Source organism: Piliocolobus tephrosceles, chromosome Y, assembly GCF_002776525.5.
Source record: "Piliocolobus tephrosceles isolate RC106 chromosome Y, ASM277652v3, whole genome shotgun sequence".
In the NCBI taxonomy this organism is placed as follows: Eukaryota; Metazoa; Chordata; class Mammalia; order Primates; family Cercopithecidae; genus Piliocolobus; species Piliocolobus tephrosceles.
In genome coordinates this window covers 15,387,734-15,401,184 of record NC_045456.1, presented here as the reverse complement: position 1 = coordinate 15,401,184, position 13,451 = coordinate 15,387,734, and the positions used below count along the sequence as shown (strand labels likewise).

Sequence of the window (13,451 nt, the reverse complement as noted above, 5' to 3'; positions counted from 1 at the left end):
TTACTGTATTCCCATCACATGGCACAGAGCCTGGCATAAAGTTGGTAATTTGTGTCCATTTGCAAAAGAAGACAAAAAGTAAATAGAAATGCATGCATTGATATATCTAAGTTAATTCAAAGGTTTTGTTTTGTTTTGTTTTGTTTTTGTTTTTTTTTTAATGGAGTCTCGCTCTGTCACTCAGGCTGGAGTCAGTGGCGCAATCTTGGCTCACTGCAACCTCCGCCTCCCGGGTTCAAGCGATTCTCCTGCCTCGGCCTCCCAAGTAGCTGGGACTATAGGCACGCACCCCCATGCCTGGCTAATATTTGTATTGTTAGTAGAGATGGGGTTTCACCATATTAGCCAGACTGGTCTCGAGCTCCTAACCTCGTGATCCTCCCACAGTGCTGGGATTACTGACGTGAGCCACCGTGCTTGGTCAATTCAAAGTTTTAAAACTTCACATTTTCAAATGAAAGTTGAGCCGGGCGCGGTGGCTCAAGCCTGTAATCCCAGCACTTTGGGAGGCCGAGACGGGCGGATCACGAGGTCAGGAGATCGAGACCATCCTGGCTAACACGGTGAAACCCCCGTCTCCACTAAAAAATACAAAAAAAAAAAAAAATAGCCGGGCGAAGTGGTGGGCGCCTGTAGTCCCAGCTACTCGGGAGGCTGAGGCAGGAGAATGGCGTAAACCCGGGAGGCGGAGCTTGCAGTGAGCCGAGATCCGGCCACTGCACTCCAGCCTGGGTGACAGAGCGAGACTCTGTCTCAAAAAAATAAAATAAAAAAAAAAGAAAGTTGAACATACCCTTTTTGGATGTATTAAAATACTAATCTAAAGACTCTTATTACGATTTGCAATGTTTACTATATATCTAAAGGATCAACTTAAAAGAACAATCAGACCTTTCTTCCCTTTCTTTTTTGTCTATATTTCCTTTGTCACTTTAATTGAAAATGAAAAGATTCTGCCACCAGCTGTCAGACACAGGATTTGTGTAGGAAAATTAAACTCTATTTGTTTTTACATCTTATTATTTTGGTAAAGGGCTTGGCGTACTCAGTAGAGTCTTAAGTATTCTATCTAGATATTTTTACACAATATTCCTTTTAGATTCCAAATTCTTTGGGAGGATCTTCCTAAACAAGGTAAAAGCAAAATGCCAAATTCCATATTTTTGCCCTTCTTTTAAAGGGAATCCATACCAAGTGTTTTCAAGAACTTCCTGTCACTTCAAAGAAATTTTTAGCGTGAATATGTAGAGGGCATGAGTTGAAATGGCAAGAAACAGATGCGTGGTCTACAAAAAAATCCACAGAACAAATCCTGACATGTCACTAAAGATGTAGAATGAATCTCTGCCTCTTGAGTAAGCAGTAACACTGTAACCACAATAGTTTTGACAGGAGGCTACGGTGTCAACTGTTGACGGCCACTGCACAGAACATTCTCTTTTAGAAATATATTTGACATCAGTTATATCTTTGGAATCAAGGTTTTGGCCAGCCACAAAGAATGTTCTCTGGCCAGCATGGATGTGTACTTATTAGATGATGGCGTCACATTGGTCTGCAGTAGGAAGCATTCCTGGAGGTTAACAGAGCTCAGAGGCTGGAAATGGGTATGAAGAAAACAGTTTGAACACTAACTGTCTGCGAGGCATGCCGATTCGTGAAACAAGTCATTACTGACAAATAGAGGCTAGTGTATCTCCGTCACAGGAGCTCATCACTCCCAGCTTCTCCTTTGTGGCCCAGGGTCCAAGTCACTAAACATCAATCAAGTCAGCATCACTTTTGGAACCCAAATCAAGGTCACTCCTTGCCTTTGGATCTTGTCTCTTTATTGTCAAGTCCACAATTTCATGCATCGTAAATTGGATAACACTACGGACTCTAGTATTGATTAATAAATATTGATACAATTCTCTGCTTATGGTTTCTTTAAAGATTTCAGTATTTGAGAAAACCACTGATATTCTTCACATTTATTTCTAACTTTGAGTTATTTAAAGTAATGCGTGTGTATATATGCGTGTATGTGTGTATATGTGTATGTATCTATGCCAACAACTATGTTTCCTATTTGTCATGCACTGAAATCATTATTGTGTGGCAATACTGGTCATACTACTGCTTGCTGATACACTGCAGTGAAGGTGAATCCCTTTTCTTCTGCCAAATTTAATAAGATGCTTAAGTTTTGTAGCACTTGTATTGCAAACTGGACAACTAAATCATGTTTTAAAGCACTGCTCTTTGTTGTTTACAAAGGAGAAAACATTGAGAGTCAGTCCTGAAGCAACACCAAGCCTTATAAGGCTGGCCTCAGAGGCTGTTCTGACATCCCGTCTTCTCTCTGCACTACAAGCAGTGCCGTAAGAATCCTCACACTGAAACACCTAAGGTGTCTCCTTTGTGTCAGCCACCGGTCCAACCAATCTGGATGTGTAATCTCATTTATTCCGCACGACAGACCTAGGAGGTGATCTATAATGCTTCCTCTAGTTCATCATGTTAATAGAATAAAGAAGAAAAATGTATGATCATGTCACTAGATGAAGTAAGAATATTTGATAAAAATCAGTATCAATTAACCACAAAAACTTTGCAAGTAAGAAGAGTAGGGGATCGTATTAATCTGACCAGGGTGTCTTCAAAAACCTTACACTTAAACATCATGCCTAATATTATCACTTTTGGTCACCATTGTACTGAAACTCTCAGCCAGTTTTAAGGCAAGGGAAAACTAAAACGTCAAAGATATGGAAAGGAAAATATAAAATTCTTATTATTTACAAACTAGATGATGGTTTTGGTAGAAAAAATGCAAACAAATCATCAGAGAAAATGTTATAATTAACAAAGTACTAAAACAATATTGCTGGGTTCACAGTCAATATATGAATATAAAACATATTTATAATATACCAACAACAAAAATCAGAAAGTAAAATTGAGGAAAAAATATGCCATCTATAACAGGATAAAAATAAAAACAAATATCTTGGAAAAAGCATATTAAAAAGTGTCATACTCTCTATCCAATATATTATAAAACATTGTTGAGAGAAAAATTGTAAAACTGAATACAGTGACATATCATGCTTGTAGATTGGAAGACTCAGTATTTTTAAGACGCGAATTCTTCAAAATCATTGACACACGGATGAATTCAATCTCTATAAATATCTCAGGAGGTTTTTGTGGAAATTGAAAAATTAACTCAAATATGTATATATAAATTCAAAAGGCCAAGAATAGTTGAGACAATTTGAAAAAGAAGTAAAAGCTAGAGGACTATCGTTAGAAATATTTATAAATCTATGGTAGTTAAGACCGTAAGGTATTGTCAAAACATTGGAAAAATATGCCAAAGATTCTATAGAAAGTCCAAAAATTAACTTGCACGTATATGCATTATTCAGGGCAAATAAGGCACTGTAGAGCGTTGGGGAACATCGTCATTTGAAAAATACATAATGACGTATCAGAGAAGGAGATTAGAAGAAAAAAAAAAAAAGAACACTGACCCTCTACAACAAAATCAATTCTGGGTAAAAGAGCTTAAGAATAAAAGGTGATATGGTTTGGCTATGCCCCTACCCAAATCTCATCTTGAATTGCAGCTCCCATAATCCCCACGTGTCATGTGAGGAACCTGGTGGGAGGTAACTGAATCATGGGGACGAGGTTTTCCCATGTTGTTTCCATGATAGTGAGTAAGTCTCATGAGATCTGATGGTTTTATAAAGTGCAGTTCTCCAGCACATGCTCTTTTGCCTACCGCCCATGTAAGGTATATCTTTGCTCCTCCTTCACCTTCCGCCATGATTGTGAGGTCTCCCCAGCCATGTAGAACTGTGTGTCCATTAAATCTCTTTTTCCTTATAAATTACCCAGTCTCAGGTATTTCTTCATAGCAGTATGAAAATGGACTAATACAAAAGGTGAAACAGTAGACAAGAAGACAAGAAAGGAGTATATCTTTATGACCTTTGTATGAAAAAGGATTTCCTAACCAGGACACAGAGAATACTAAACCTAAAGGAAACAAAATGAATTGCTTATCTCTAAAATTAAGAACCACTAAGGGCTGGGAGCGGTGGCTCACACCTGTAATCCCAGCACTTTGGGAGGCTGAGGCAGGGAGATCACCTGAGGTCAGGAGTTCAAGATCAGCCTGGTCAACATGGTGAAACCCCATCTCTACTGAAAATACAAAAAATTAGCCAGGCATGGTGGCAGCCACCTTTAATCTCAGCTACTCTGGAGGCTAAGACAAGAGAATTGCTTGAACCCGGGAGGCGGACCGGCCTGGGCAACAAGAGTCAAACTCCATAAAAAAAAAAAAAAAAACACTAAGAAGAAAGTTAAAAATGCAAGAGTGAATCAGAGTGGAAGAAAATACTTACATGAAAACAAATGATGGCTGGACATGGTGGCTCACGCCTGTAATCGTAGCACTTTGGGAGGCCAAGGCGGGCAGATCACTTGAGGTCAGGAGTTCGAGACCAGCCCGGCCAACATAGTGGAACCCCGTCTCTACTAAAAATACAAAAAATTAGCTGGGCATGGTGGCACACGCCTATAATCCCAGCTACTCAGGAGGCTGAGGCGGGAGAATCGCTTGAACCTGGGAGGCAGAGGTTGCAGTGAGCTGAGATCACACCACTGCACCCCAGACTATGCAACACAGCAAGACTGTGTCTCAACAAACAAACAGACAAACAAATAAACAAACACCAAATGACTTGTATATACAATATAAAAAGCATTCTTGCAGGACAGAGTAGCTAAAGAGTTGAAAGAGTCCTTCAAAAAAGAGAAATCCAATTGTCAGTAAACTTACAAAAAGGTGCTCAACTTCTTGGACATCAGAAAAGTGCGAATTCAAATAGCAATGAGGTATCACTACGAACATACCAGAAAGGGTAAACTTACAAAGATGGTAAATACCACATGGCAGAGAGAATGTGGAGCACCTGGAACCATCACCATGCCCTACTGGTGAGAATGTAAACTGGTACAACCATTTTGGAAAACTATTAATGTTTTCTAAAAATTGACATACTCTATGGCCTAAGAATCCCACCTCTATGGAAGAGTATGCGTCAAACAACATGTGCTAATAGGGCATTCACATGGGTACTATTCTTAATAGCTCCACATCTGAATAAGTAAATCTCCATCCACAGCTGAAAGGATACACAGATTGACGTATACTAAGGACATCCAGGCAGCAATATAAATGAATTGTTTCATGCAACACAATGCATTGGTTTTTCATAAAATGCTCATGGCAAAAAGCCAAATACAAATAGAAACTGAGTGACTCCATTCTGATAAATTTCAAATACAGGCAAAATAAATATTGAGTTTCAAAAGTCAGGATGGTGGTGGTTACTCTTGTATGCTTCAGATATTTACTTTTTCAATAGTAAATGTTTACATTTTTATTTTATTACATTATGCTTAAAATTTTAATATTAATAAAATATGTCATTTTTTAAAATATGAATAAGTTGATAATTTTAATATAATAGATCAAATAATTTTCTTACTTAATATTTATTATAAAATTAATTGTAATATAGACATATAATATAATCTTAATGCAATAAATGTTGAATAAACTTTAATTTTAATTAACATTATAGAAATAAAATGTTAATATTAATAATAATATTATTTTACTTGCAGAATGGATTTCAGCAGCTTGAAAGAAAATCCTGGAATAGGAACCACTCCAACACCAATATCGCTTATGGCCCATGGCCCATCAACACCTTGAGTAAAAGTGAATTTCAGAAGAATGAGGAGAATTTTGAAAACCTAACTCTTGAAACAATCTATTCTGCTTATGTTTTTAAGAGGCACAAGAGTGATAAAGATAAAAGACTCTATGTTGAATAAATTCTAAAAGTATCACCTTGATAATAGAAAAACAAATATTCAAAGACAAAAAAAATAAACAAAAAGAATTTATGCTAAAGATAAATGTTCAAACGAATGAAATGAATCTATCCTAAGGACAAATGCATTGGGGCCTTAATTAGAAAGTAGAAATTCTAAAGGAACTGAAATGTTTCATTGTACTAGAATAATGACATGTATTATGATATTAAGATATACCCATACAGAGTAGCATTTATAGAATGTTATGAAAAATGCATTACAATATAGCAGCTCAAATAATGTTACACAGAAATATGTGTGTATGTTTTATAAACACACACACACACACCCTAACTGAGTGAAAGACAGATGCACAGAAAATTTCTGAAAGGAAACCCACCAAAATGCTGTTTCAGGAAATGATATTGAGATAATAGGTGACTTTCCCCTCCTACTTTCTAAATTATTTGTATTATGGATCTCTTTTTAAAAAAATAAATGATTTATAAGAAAAATTACAGCTCAAAATAATGAGTATTTTGAGTGTTTTGGATATAACATCAGCCAATCAGCCCTCTGGGAAAGAAATGAAGACAAGCTAATATTCCTGAAATGAAAATATTTAAGTAATTGACTGTTGTAGATTTCCAGATGTGAGATAACTATCAACTCATTCAGACTTATACTATTTAAGTGTTTTGTTCAACAACCATTTGCCTTAGTATCGATACTGTGGCTTGACATTTACTTCTTCAAAACTACCTCTACATTACTGTGCTGTTTAAAGCAAGTAAGAAATAAGTAAGTAATGTTTATGTACCTTCTGTTTTCTTCCAGTAGACTTTAACTTGCAGTTGGCCATCCTGATAGAAGGGAGCTCCAACTTCCAGCGGGCGAGTGGGTCGTCGTCTTTGAAAAGGGAGTTGTGTTTGAATTCCACCTTTTCTAGTTTTCGCAAGCTGTTCTTCTATAACAAAGTACAACATTATAATTAAAAATAATTATAGATTCCTGGGCAAGGTGGTCAAATAGGAACAGCTCCAGTATGCAGCTTCCAGTGAGACCAACACAGAAGGTGGGTGATTTCTCCATTTCCAACTGAGGTATGCGGCTCATCTCATTGGGACTGGTTAGACAGTGGGTTCAGCCCATGGAGGGCGAGCAGAAGCAGGGTGGGGCGTTGCCTCACCCAGGAGGCACAAGTCCCTGGGAACTTCCTTCGCTAGCCAAGGGAAGCCATGAGTGAATGACAGCTATCTGGCTCAGATACTACGCTTTTCCCACTGTCTTCACAACTCGCAGACCAGGAGATTCCCTCAGGTGCCTACACCACCAGGGCCCTGAGTTTCGAGTGCAAAACTGGGAGGCCATTTGGGTAGGCACAGAGCTACCTGCAGGAGTTTTTTTATTTTTATTTATTTTTTTTAGATGGAGTCTCGTTCTGTCGCCCAACAAAGATCAAAAGAGACAAAGAAGGGGAATATATAATGGTAAAGGATTCAACGCAACAAGAAGAGCTAACCTAAATATATATGCACCCAATATAGGACCACCCAGATTCATTAAGCAAGTTCTTAGAGACCTATAAAGATACTTAGACTCCCACACAATAATAGTGGGAGGTTTTAACACCCCATTGTCAATATTAGACAGAACAACAAGACAGAAAATTAACAAGAACATTCAGGACTTGAACTCAGCTCTGGACCAAGCGCACCTATAGATATCCACTGAACTCTCCACCACAAATCAACAGAATATACATTCTTCTCAGCACCATATAGCACTTATTCTAAAATTGATCACATAATTGGAAGTAAAATATTCCTCAGCAAATGCAAACGAATGGAAATAATAACAAACAGTCTCTCAGACCACAGTGCAATCAAATTAGAACTCAGGATTAAGAAAGCCACTGAAAACCATACCACTACATGGAAACTGAACAATATGCTCCTGAATGACTACTGGGTAAATAATGAAATTAAGGCAGAAATAAGTAAGTTCTTTGAAACCAATGAGAACAAAGACACAATGTACCAGAATCACTGGGAAACAACTAAAGCAGTGTTTAGAGGGAAATTTATAGCACTAATACCCACAAGAGAAAGCGGGGAAGATCTAAAATCGACACCCTAACATCACAATTAAAAGAACTGGAGAAGCAAGAGCAAACAAATTCAAAAGCCAGGAGAAGACAAGAAATAACTGAAATCAGAGCAGAACTGAAGGAGATAGAGACACAAAAAAAAAACCCTTCAAAAAATCAGTGAATCCAGGAGCTGGTTTTTTGAAAACATTAACAAAATAGGTAGACCACTAGCCAGACTAATAAAGAAGAAAAGAGAGAAGAATCAAATAGACACAATAATAAATGATAAAGGGGATATCACTACTGATCTCACAGAAGTACAAACTACCATCAGAGAATACTATAAACACCTCTACGCAAACAAACTAGAAAATCTAGAAGAAATGGATAAATTCCTGGGCACATACACCCTCCCAAGACTAAACCAGGAAGAAATTGAATCTCTGAATAATAGCCTACCAACCAAAAAAAGCCCAGGACCAGATGGATTCACAGTTGAATTTTACCACAGATGCAAACAGGAGCTGGTATTATTCCTTCTAAAACTATTCCAAACAATAGAAAAAGACGGACTCCTCCCTAACCCATTTTATGAGGCCAGCATCATGCTGATACCAAAACCTGGCAGAGACACAACAAAAAAAGAAAATTTCAGGCCAATATCCCTGATGAACATTGATGTGAAAATCCTCAGTCAAATACTGGCAAACCAAATCCAGCAGCACATCAGAAAGTTTATCCATCACGATCAAGTTGGCTTCATTCCTGGGATGCAAGGCTGGTTCAACATACTCAATCCATCACATAAAGAGAACCAATGACAAACAACACATGATTGTCTCAACAGATGCAGAAAAGGTCTTCAATAAAATTCAGCACCCCTTCATGCCTAAAAACTCTCAATAAACTAGGTACTGATGGAACGTATCTCAAAATAATAAGAGCTATTTATGACAAACCCACAGACAATATCATACTGAATGGGCACAAGCTAGAAGCATTCCCTTTGAAAACTGGCACAGGACAAGGATGCCTTCTCTCACCACTCCTATTCAACATAGTATTGGAAGTTCTGGCCAGGGCAATCAGGCAAGAGAAAGAAATAAAGGTATTCAAATAGGAAGAGAGGAAGTCCAATTGTCTCTATTTGCAGATGACATGATTGTATATTTAGGAAACTCAATCGTCCCAGCCCAAAATCTCCTGAAGCTGATAAGCAACTTCAGCAACGTCTCGGGATACAAAATCAATGTGCAAAAATCACAAGCATTCCTATACACCAATAACAGACAAACAGAGAGCCAAATCATGAGTGAACTCCCATTCACAGTTGCTACAAAGACAATAAAATATCTAGAAATCTAACTTACAAGGGATGTGAAGGACCTCTTCAAGGAGAACTACAAACCACTACTCAAGGAAATAAGAGAGGATACAAACAAATGGAAAAACATTCCATGAACATGAATAGGAATAATCAATATCGTGAAAATGGACATACTGCACAAAGTAATTTATAGATTCAATGCTATTCCCATCTAGCCACTATTGACTTTCTTCACAGAATTAGAAACAACTACTTTAAATTTCATGTGGAACCAAAAAAGAATCCGTATAGCCAAGACAATCCTAAGCAAAAAGAACAAAGCTGGAGGCATCATGCTACCTGATTTCAAACTACACTACAAGGCTACAGTAACCAACACAGCATGGTACTGGTACCAAAACAGATACATAGACCAATGGAACAGAACAGAGGTCTCAGAAATAACACCACACATCCACAACCATCTGATCTTTGACAAACCTGACAAAAGCAATAGGGAAAGGATTCCCTATTTAATAAACGGTGTTGGGAAAACTGGCTAGCCATATGCAGAAAACTGAAACTGGATCCCTTCCTTTTACCTTATACAAAAATTAACTCAAGATGGATTAAAGATTTAAATGCAAGACCTAAAACCATAAAAACCCTAGAAGAAAACCTAGGCAATACCATTCAGGACATAGGCATGGGCAAAGACTTCACGACTAAAATACCAAAAGCAATTGCAACAAAAGCCGAAACTGACAAATGGGATCTAATTAAACTAAAGAGCTTCTGCACAGCAAAAGAAACTAGCATCAGAGTGAACAGGCAACCTACAGAATGAGAGAACATTTTTGCAATCTATCCGTCTGACAAAGGGCTAATAATATCCAGAATCTACATGAAACAAACAAATTTACAAGAAAAAAAAAAAAAAAACAACTCTATCAAAAAGTGGGCAAAGGATATGAACAGACACTTCTCAAAAGAAGACATTTATGCGGCCAAAAAACATATGAAAAAAAGCTCACCATCACTGGTCATTAGATAAATGCAAATCAAAACCACAATGAGATACCATCTCATGCCAGTTAGAATGGTGATCATTAAAAAGTCAGGAAACACCACATGCTGAAGAGGATGTGAAGAAATAGGAATGCTTTTGCACTGTTCCACCAACAGTGGAATGACATGAGTGTAAATTTACACTCCCACGAGTGTAAATTAGTTCAACCATTGTGGAAGACAGTGTGGCGATTCCTCAAGGATCTAGAACTAGAAATACCATTTGACCCAGCAATTCCATTACTGGATATATACCCGAAGGATTTTAAATCATTCTACTATAAAACACATACACACATATGTTTATTGCAGCACTATTCACAATAGCAAAGACTTGGTGCCAACCCAAATTCCCATCAATGATAGACTGGATAAAGAAAATGTGGCATATACACCATGGAATACTATGCAACCATATAAAAGAATGAGTTCATGTCCTTTGCAGGGACATGGATGAAGCTGGAAACCACAATTCTCAGCAAACTAACACAGGAACAGAAAACCAAACACTGCATGTTTTCACTCATAAGTGGGAGTTGAACAATGAGAACACATGGGCACAGGGAGGGGAACGTCACACACCAGGGCCTGTTAGGGGTAGGGGGCAAGGGGAGGTATAACACTAGGAGAAATACCTAACGTAGATGATGAGTTGATGGGTGCAGCAAACCACCATGGCACATGTATACCTATGTTAACAAACCTGCACATTGTGCACATGTATCCCAGAACTTAAAATATAATAAAAAATAATAATCATTATTATATAACCTGATATTAGTCCCAGTGTACTTCATTTCGTCCTATTATTTAGTCATATTAAATGTCTTCTTTTTTTTAAAGTAAAAGATGGTATAACTGCATACTCTTTCATGTTCAAGTTAATGAACCGCCCCCGTTCAAAATCCACTGGAATACTAAAAGTGTATTACATGTAATCCTCAGTATTTAATTTGGTAAGTAACATATATTCACCAGGCTTGAAAGATGCTCCAATGTAAATAATAAGTATAAATAATATTTCTCATTATAGTTTTTTTTATAGTTATGGGGAAAATAAAATAATATTACAATCCCATTTCGTGAAGCAGTCGATAGGTTTTCGTGGAAAACCTATATGTAATATGGAAGTATGAGTATTATCCATCAATACTTGGTGCAGGGCTCTAAACGGAAATGTGGTTCAGCTTTATCAAATAAATAGTAAAGAGCAAATTGCACCTACTCAGTTGACAATGCCAACTTCAGCTTCAACACTCAGCAACCAATCTGTGTGCCATTCAGATTAGTGACAGACATCCAAATTCTGACAGATATTAAAGGGAAACTTTAAAATATCCAGCAAATGAAATGAAATGAAAAGGCATCAGGTTGGGCAATGGAGTACAAGAACCCATTCAGTAATTAGCGCTTTCTGTCAGCAATTCTGAGCACTTCCCAAGAGCCAGGCATTGAGATAGGAGTTGCAGAGATAAAGTTTTTGCACCTGAGGGGCTCTTGAAATACCACCAGACAAATCGTCTCATGAGGGTGCGCCAGCAGTGAACTTGACCAAAGGCACCTGCCCAGGTCAAGAGCATCAGTCTGACCAGCCACTGTTTCTGTTCTTTGAAAAAGTGGCCACAAGTTTTCTGAGAAATCAAGCCATGGGAGTATAACTGCTGTCATGTGACATGGTATTTTGTGAAGAAACCAGGACACTTTAGGAAAGACGAGGTGAAAGTATGTTCACATGTTCATTATTGGTTGCTATTTAAAAGCATGAACTTTTTTTCCCTATTGTCCATTTAAAAGTGTATTCAACATATATTTGTTCCAATGCTAGGGCACTATAAAACTGAACAAGAAGGATTGCAAGCCCTATGCATCCCATATCCAGTGGGAGATAGAAACATACTACTATAAATCAACAGCATTAAATATATCTTTGAATCAGGCAGTTCAAGATTTCATTCTTAGCGTATGTCATTTCTTACAGTGTTGTTGTGTAGAGTCATGATCTGACTCTACTTTTAGTTTGTTTTTTATTATTCTGTTTTAATTTAGCTGTATCTTTCTCTCTTTTGCCATTCCTAATTCTCCAAATCTGCTTGTTTTCTTTGTATCTATACTTCTGATTGCTTTAGCTCAGAATGGACCAGCACTACTTGTTTCTGTGAACCTTCTTTGCCCATGAAAACTTGTCAGAGGCTCTCCCTGGTGAAGATTTTCCAGAGTAAATCAAAACACACCACTCTTTTGTGTTCCTGTATTTTTTCAGTTTTAAGTCATTTTTTCTTCTTTAATTTGTTTCTCAAACTCAACCCAGAAGTCCTCTACAAAACAGAGCTCATCCTAATCTTCCTTGGATGAAATGAAATAAACAAAATTATGAATTGATGGCTGTTTATACCAAATATAGTACCAAATACTCACTTGCCTCGGGCTCTTTTATTTATATCAATACAGTAATCCTTTAACATGAGATTCAAACATGTTGCAGGAAGGGCAATAAACCTAATATTTTTTTTTTTCTTTGGAAACAGGTTTTCACACCATTGCCCAGGTTGGTCTCAAACTTCTGGCTCAAGTGATCCTCCCATCTGAGCCCCCTAAGTAGTTAGGAGTATAGGCACATGCCACTGAACTTCACTTTTGACTCCAGGTGTGTTCCTGAGGGGCTTGGTTGGGGTGGTGAATTTTGACACTAATTTATATTCATAGAGCCATCCTATGAAATTAAGCAGGGGCCAGTAAACTTTTCCTAAATGGCCAGATAGTAAATATTTTTGGTTCTGTGCATCATATGGTAAATGTTTTTAGTTTTACAGACCGGTCTCTCTCCCAACTACTCAATTACTGTTGTACTCCCCAAACAGCCAGACATGATATGTAAATGATATGCAAACAAATGTGACCCTGTGCCAATAAAATCTTATTTACAAAACCAGGAGGGGGCTGGATTTGGCCTGTGGGCCATAGTTTGCAGACCCTTGAGAAAGAGGAATTAGCGTGCACTGAAGATGAAAAAAGCGGCACTCAAAAATACTAAGAATTGTATTCAGTTTCACATAATTCAAACAGAGAAGGTGAAATTTAATCCCAGGGCCATCCCATGCCAAA

General features: G+C 37.6%; 1 protein-coding gene across 1 annotated transcript in view; it reads right to left on the bottom strand.

Moving 5' to 3' along the window:
• The window catches only part of ANOS1 (anosmin 1), a 130,903-nt gene that overhangs the window by 15,663 nt on the left and 101,789 nt on the right, over positions 1–13,451 (bottom strand). Inside the window, exons 8-9 of the mRNA XM_026456132.1 lie at positions 7,168–7,170; positions 6,704–6,850 (exon numbers count right to left, since the gene is read on the bottom strand). Coding sequence (XP_026311917.1) covers positions 6,704–6,850; positions 7,168–7,170 — 150 coding nt within the window. The remainder of the gene's footprint in view (positions 1–6,703; positions 6,851–7,167; positions 7,171–13,451) is intronic.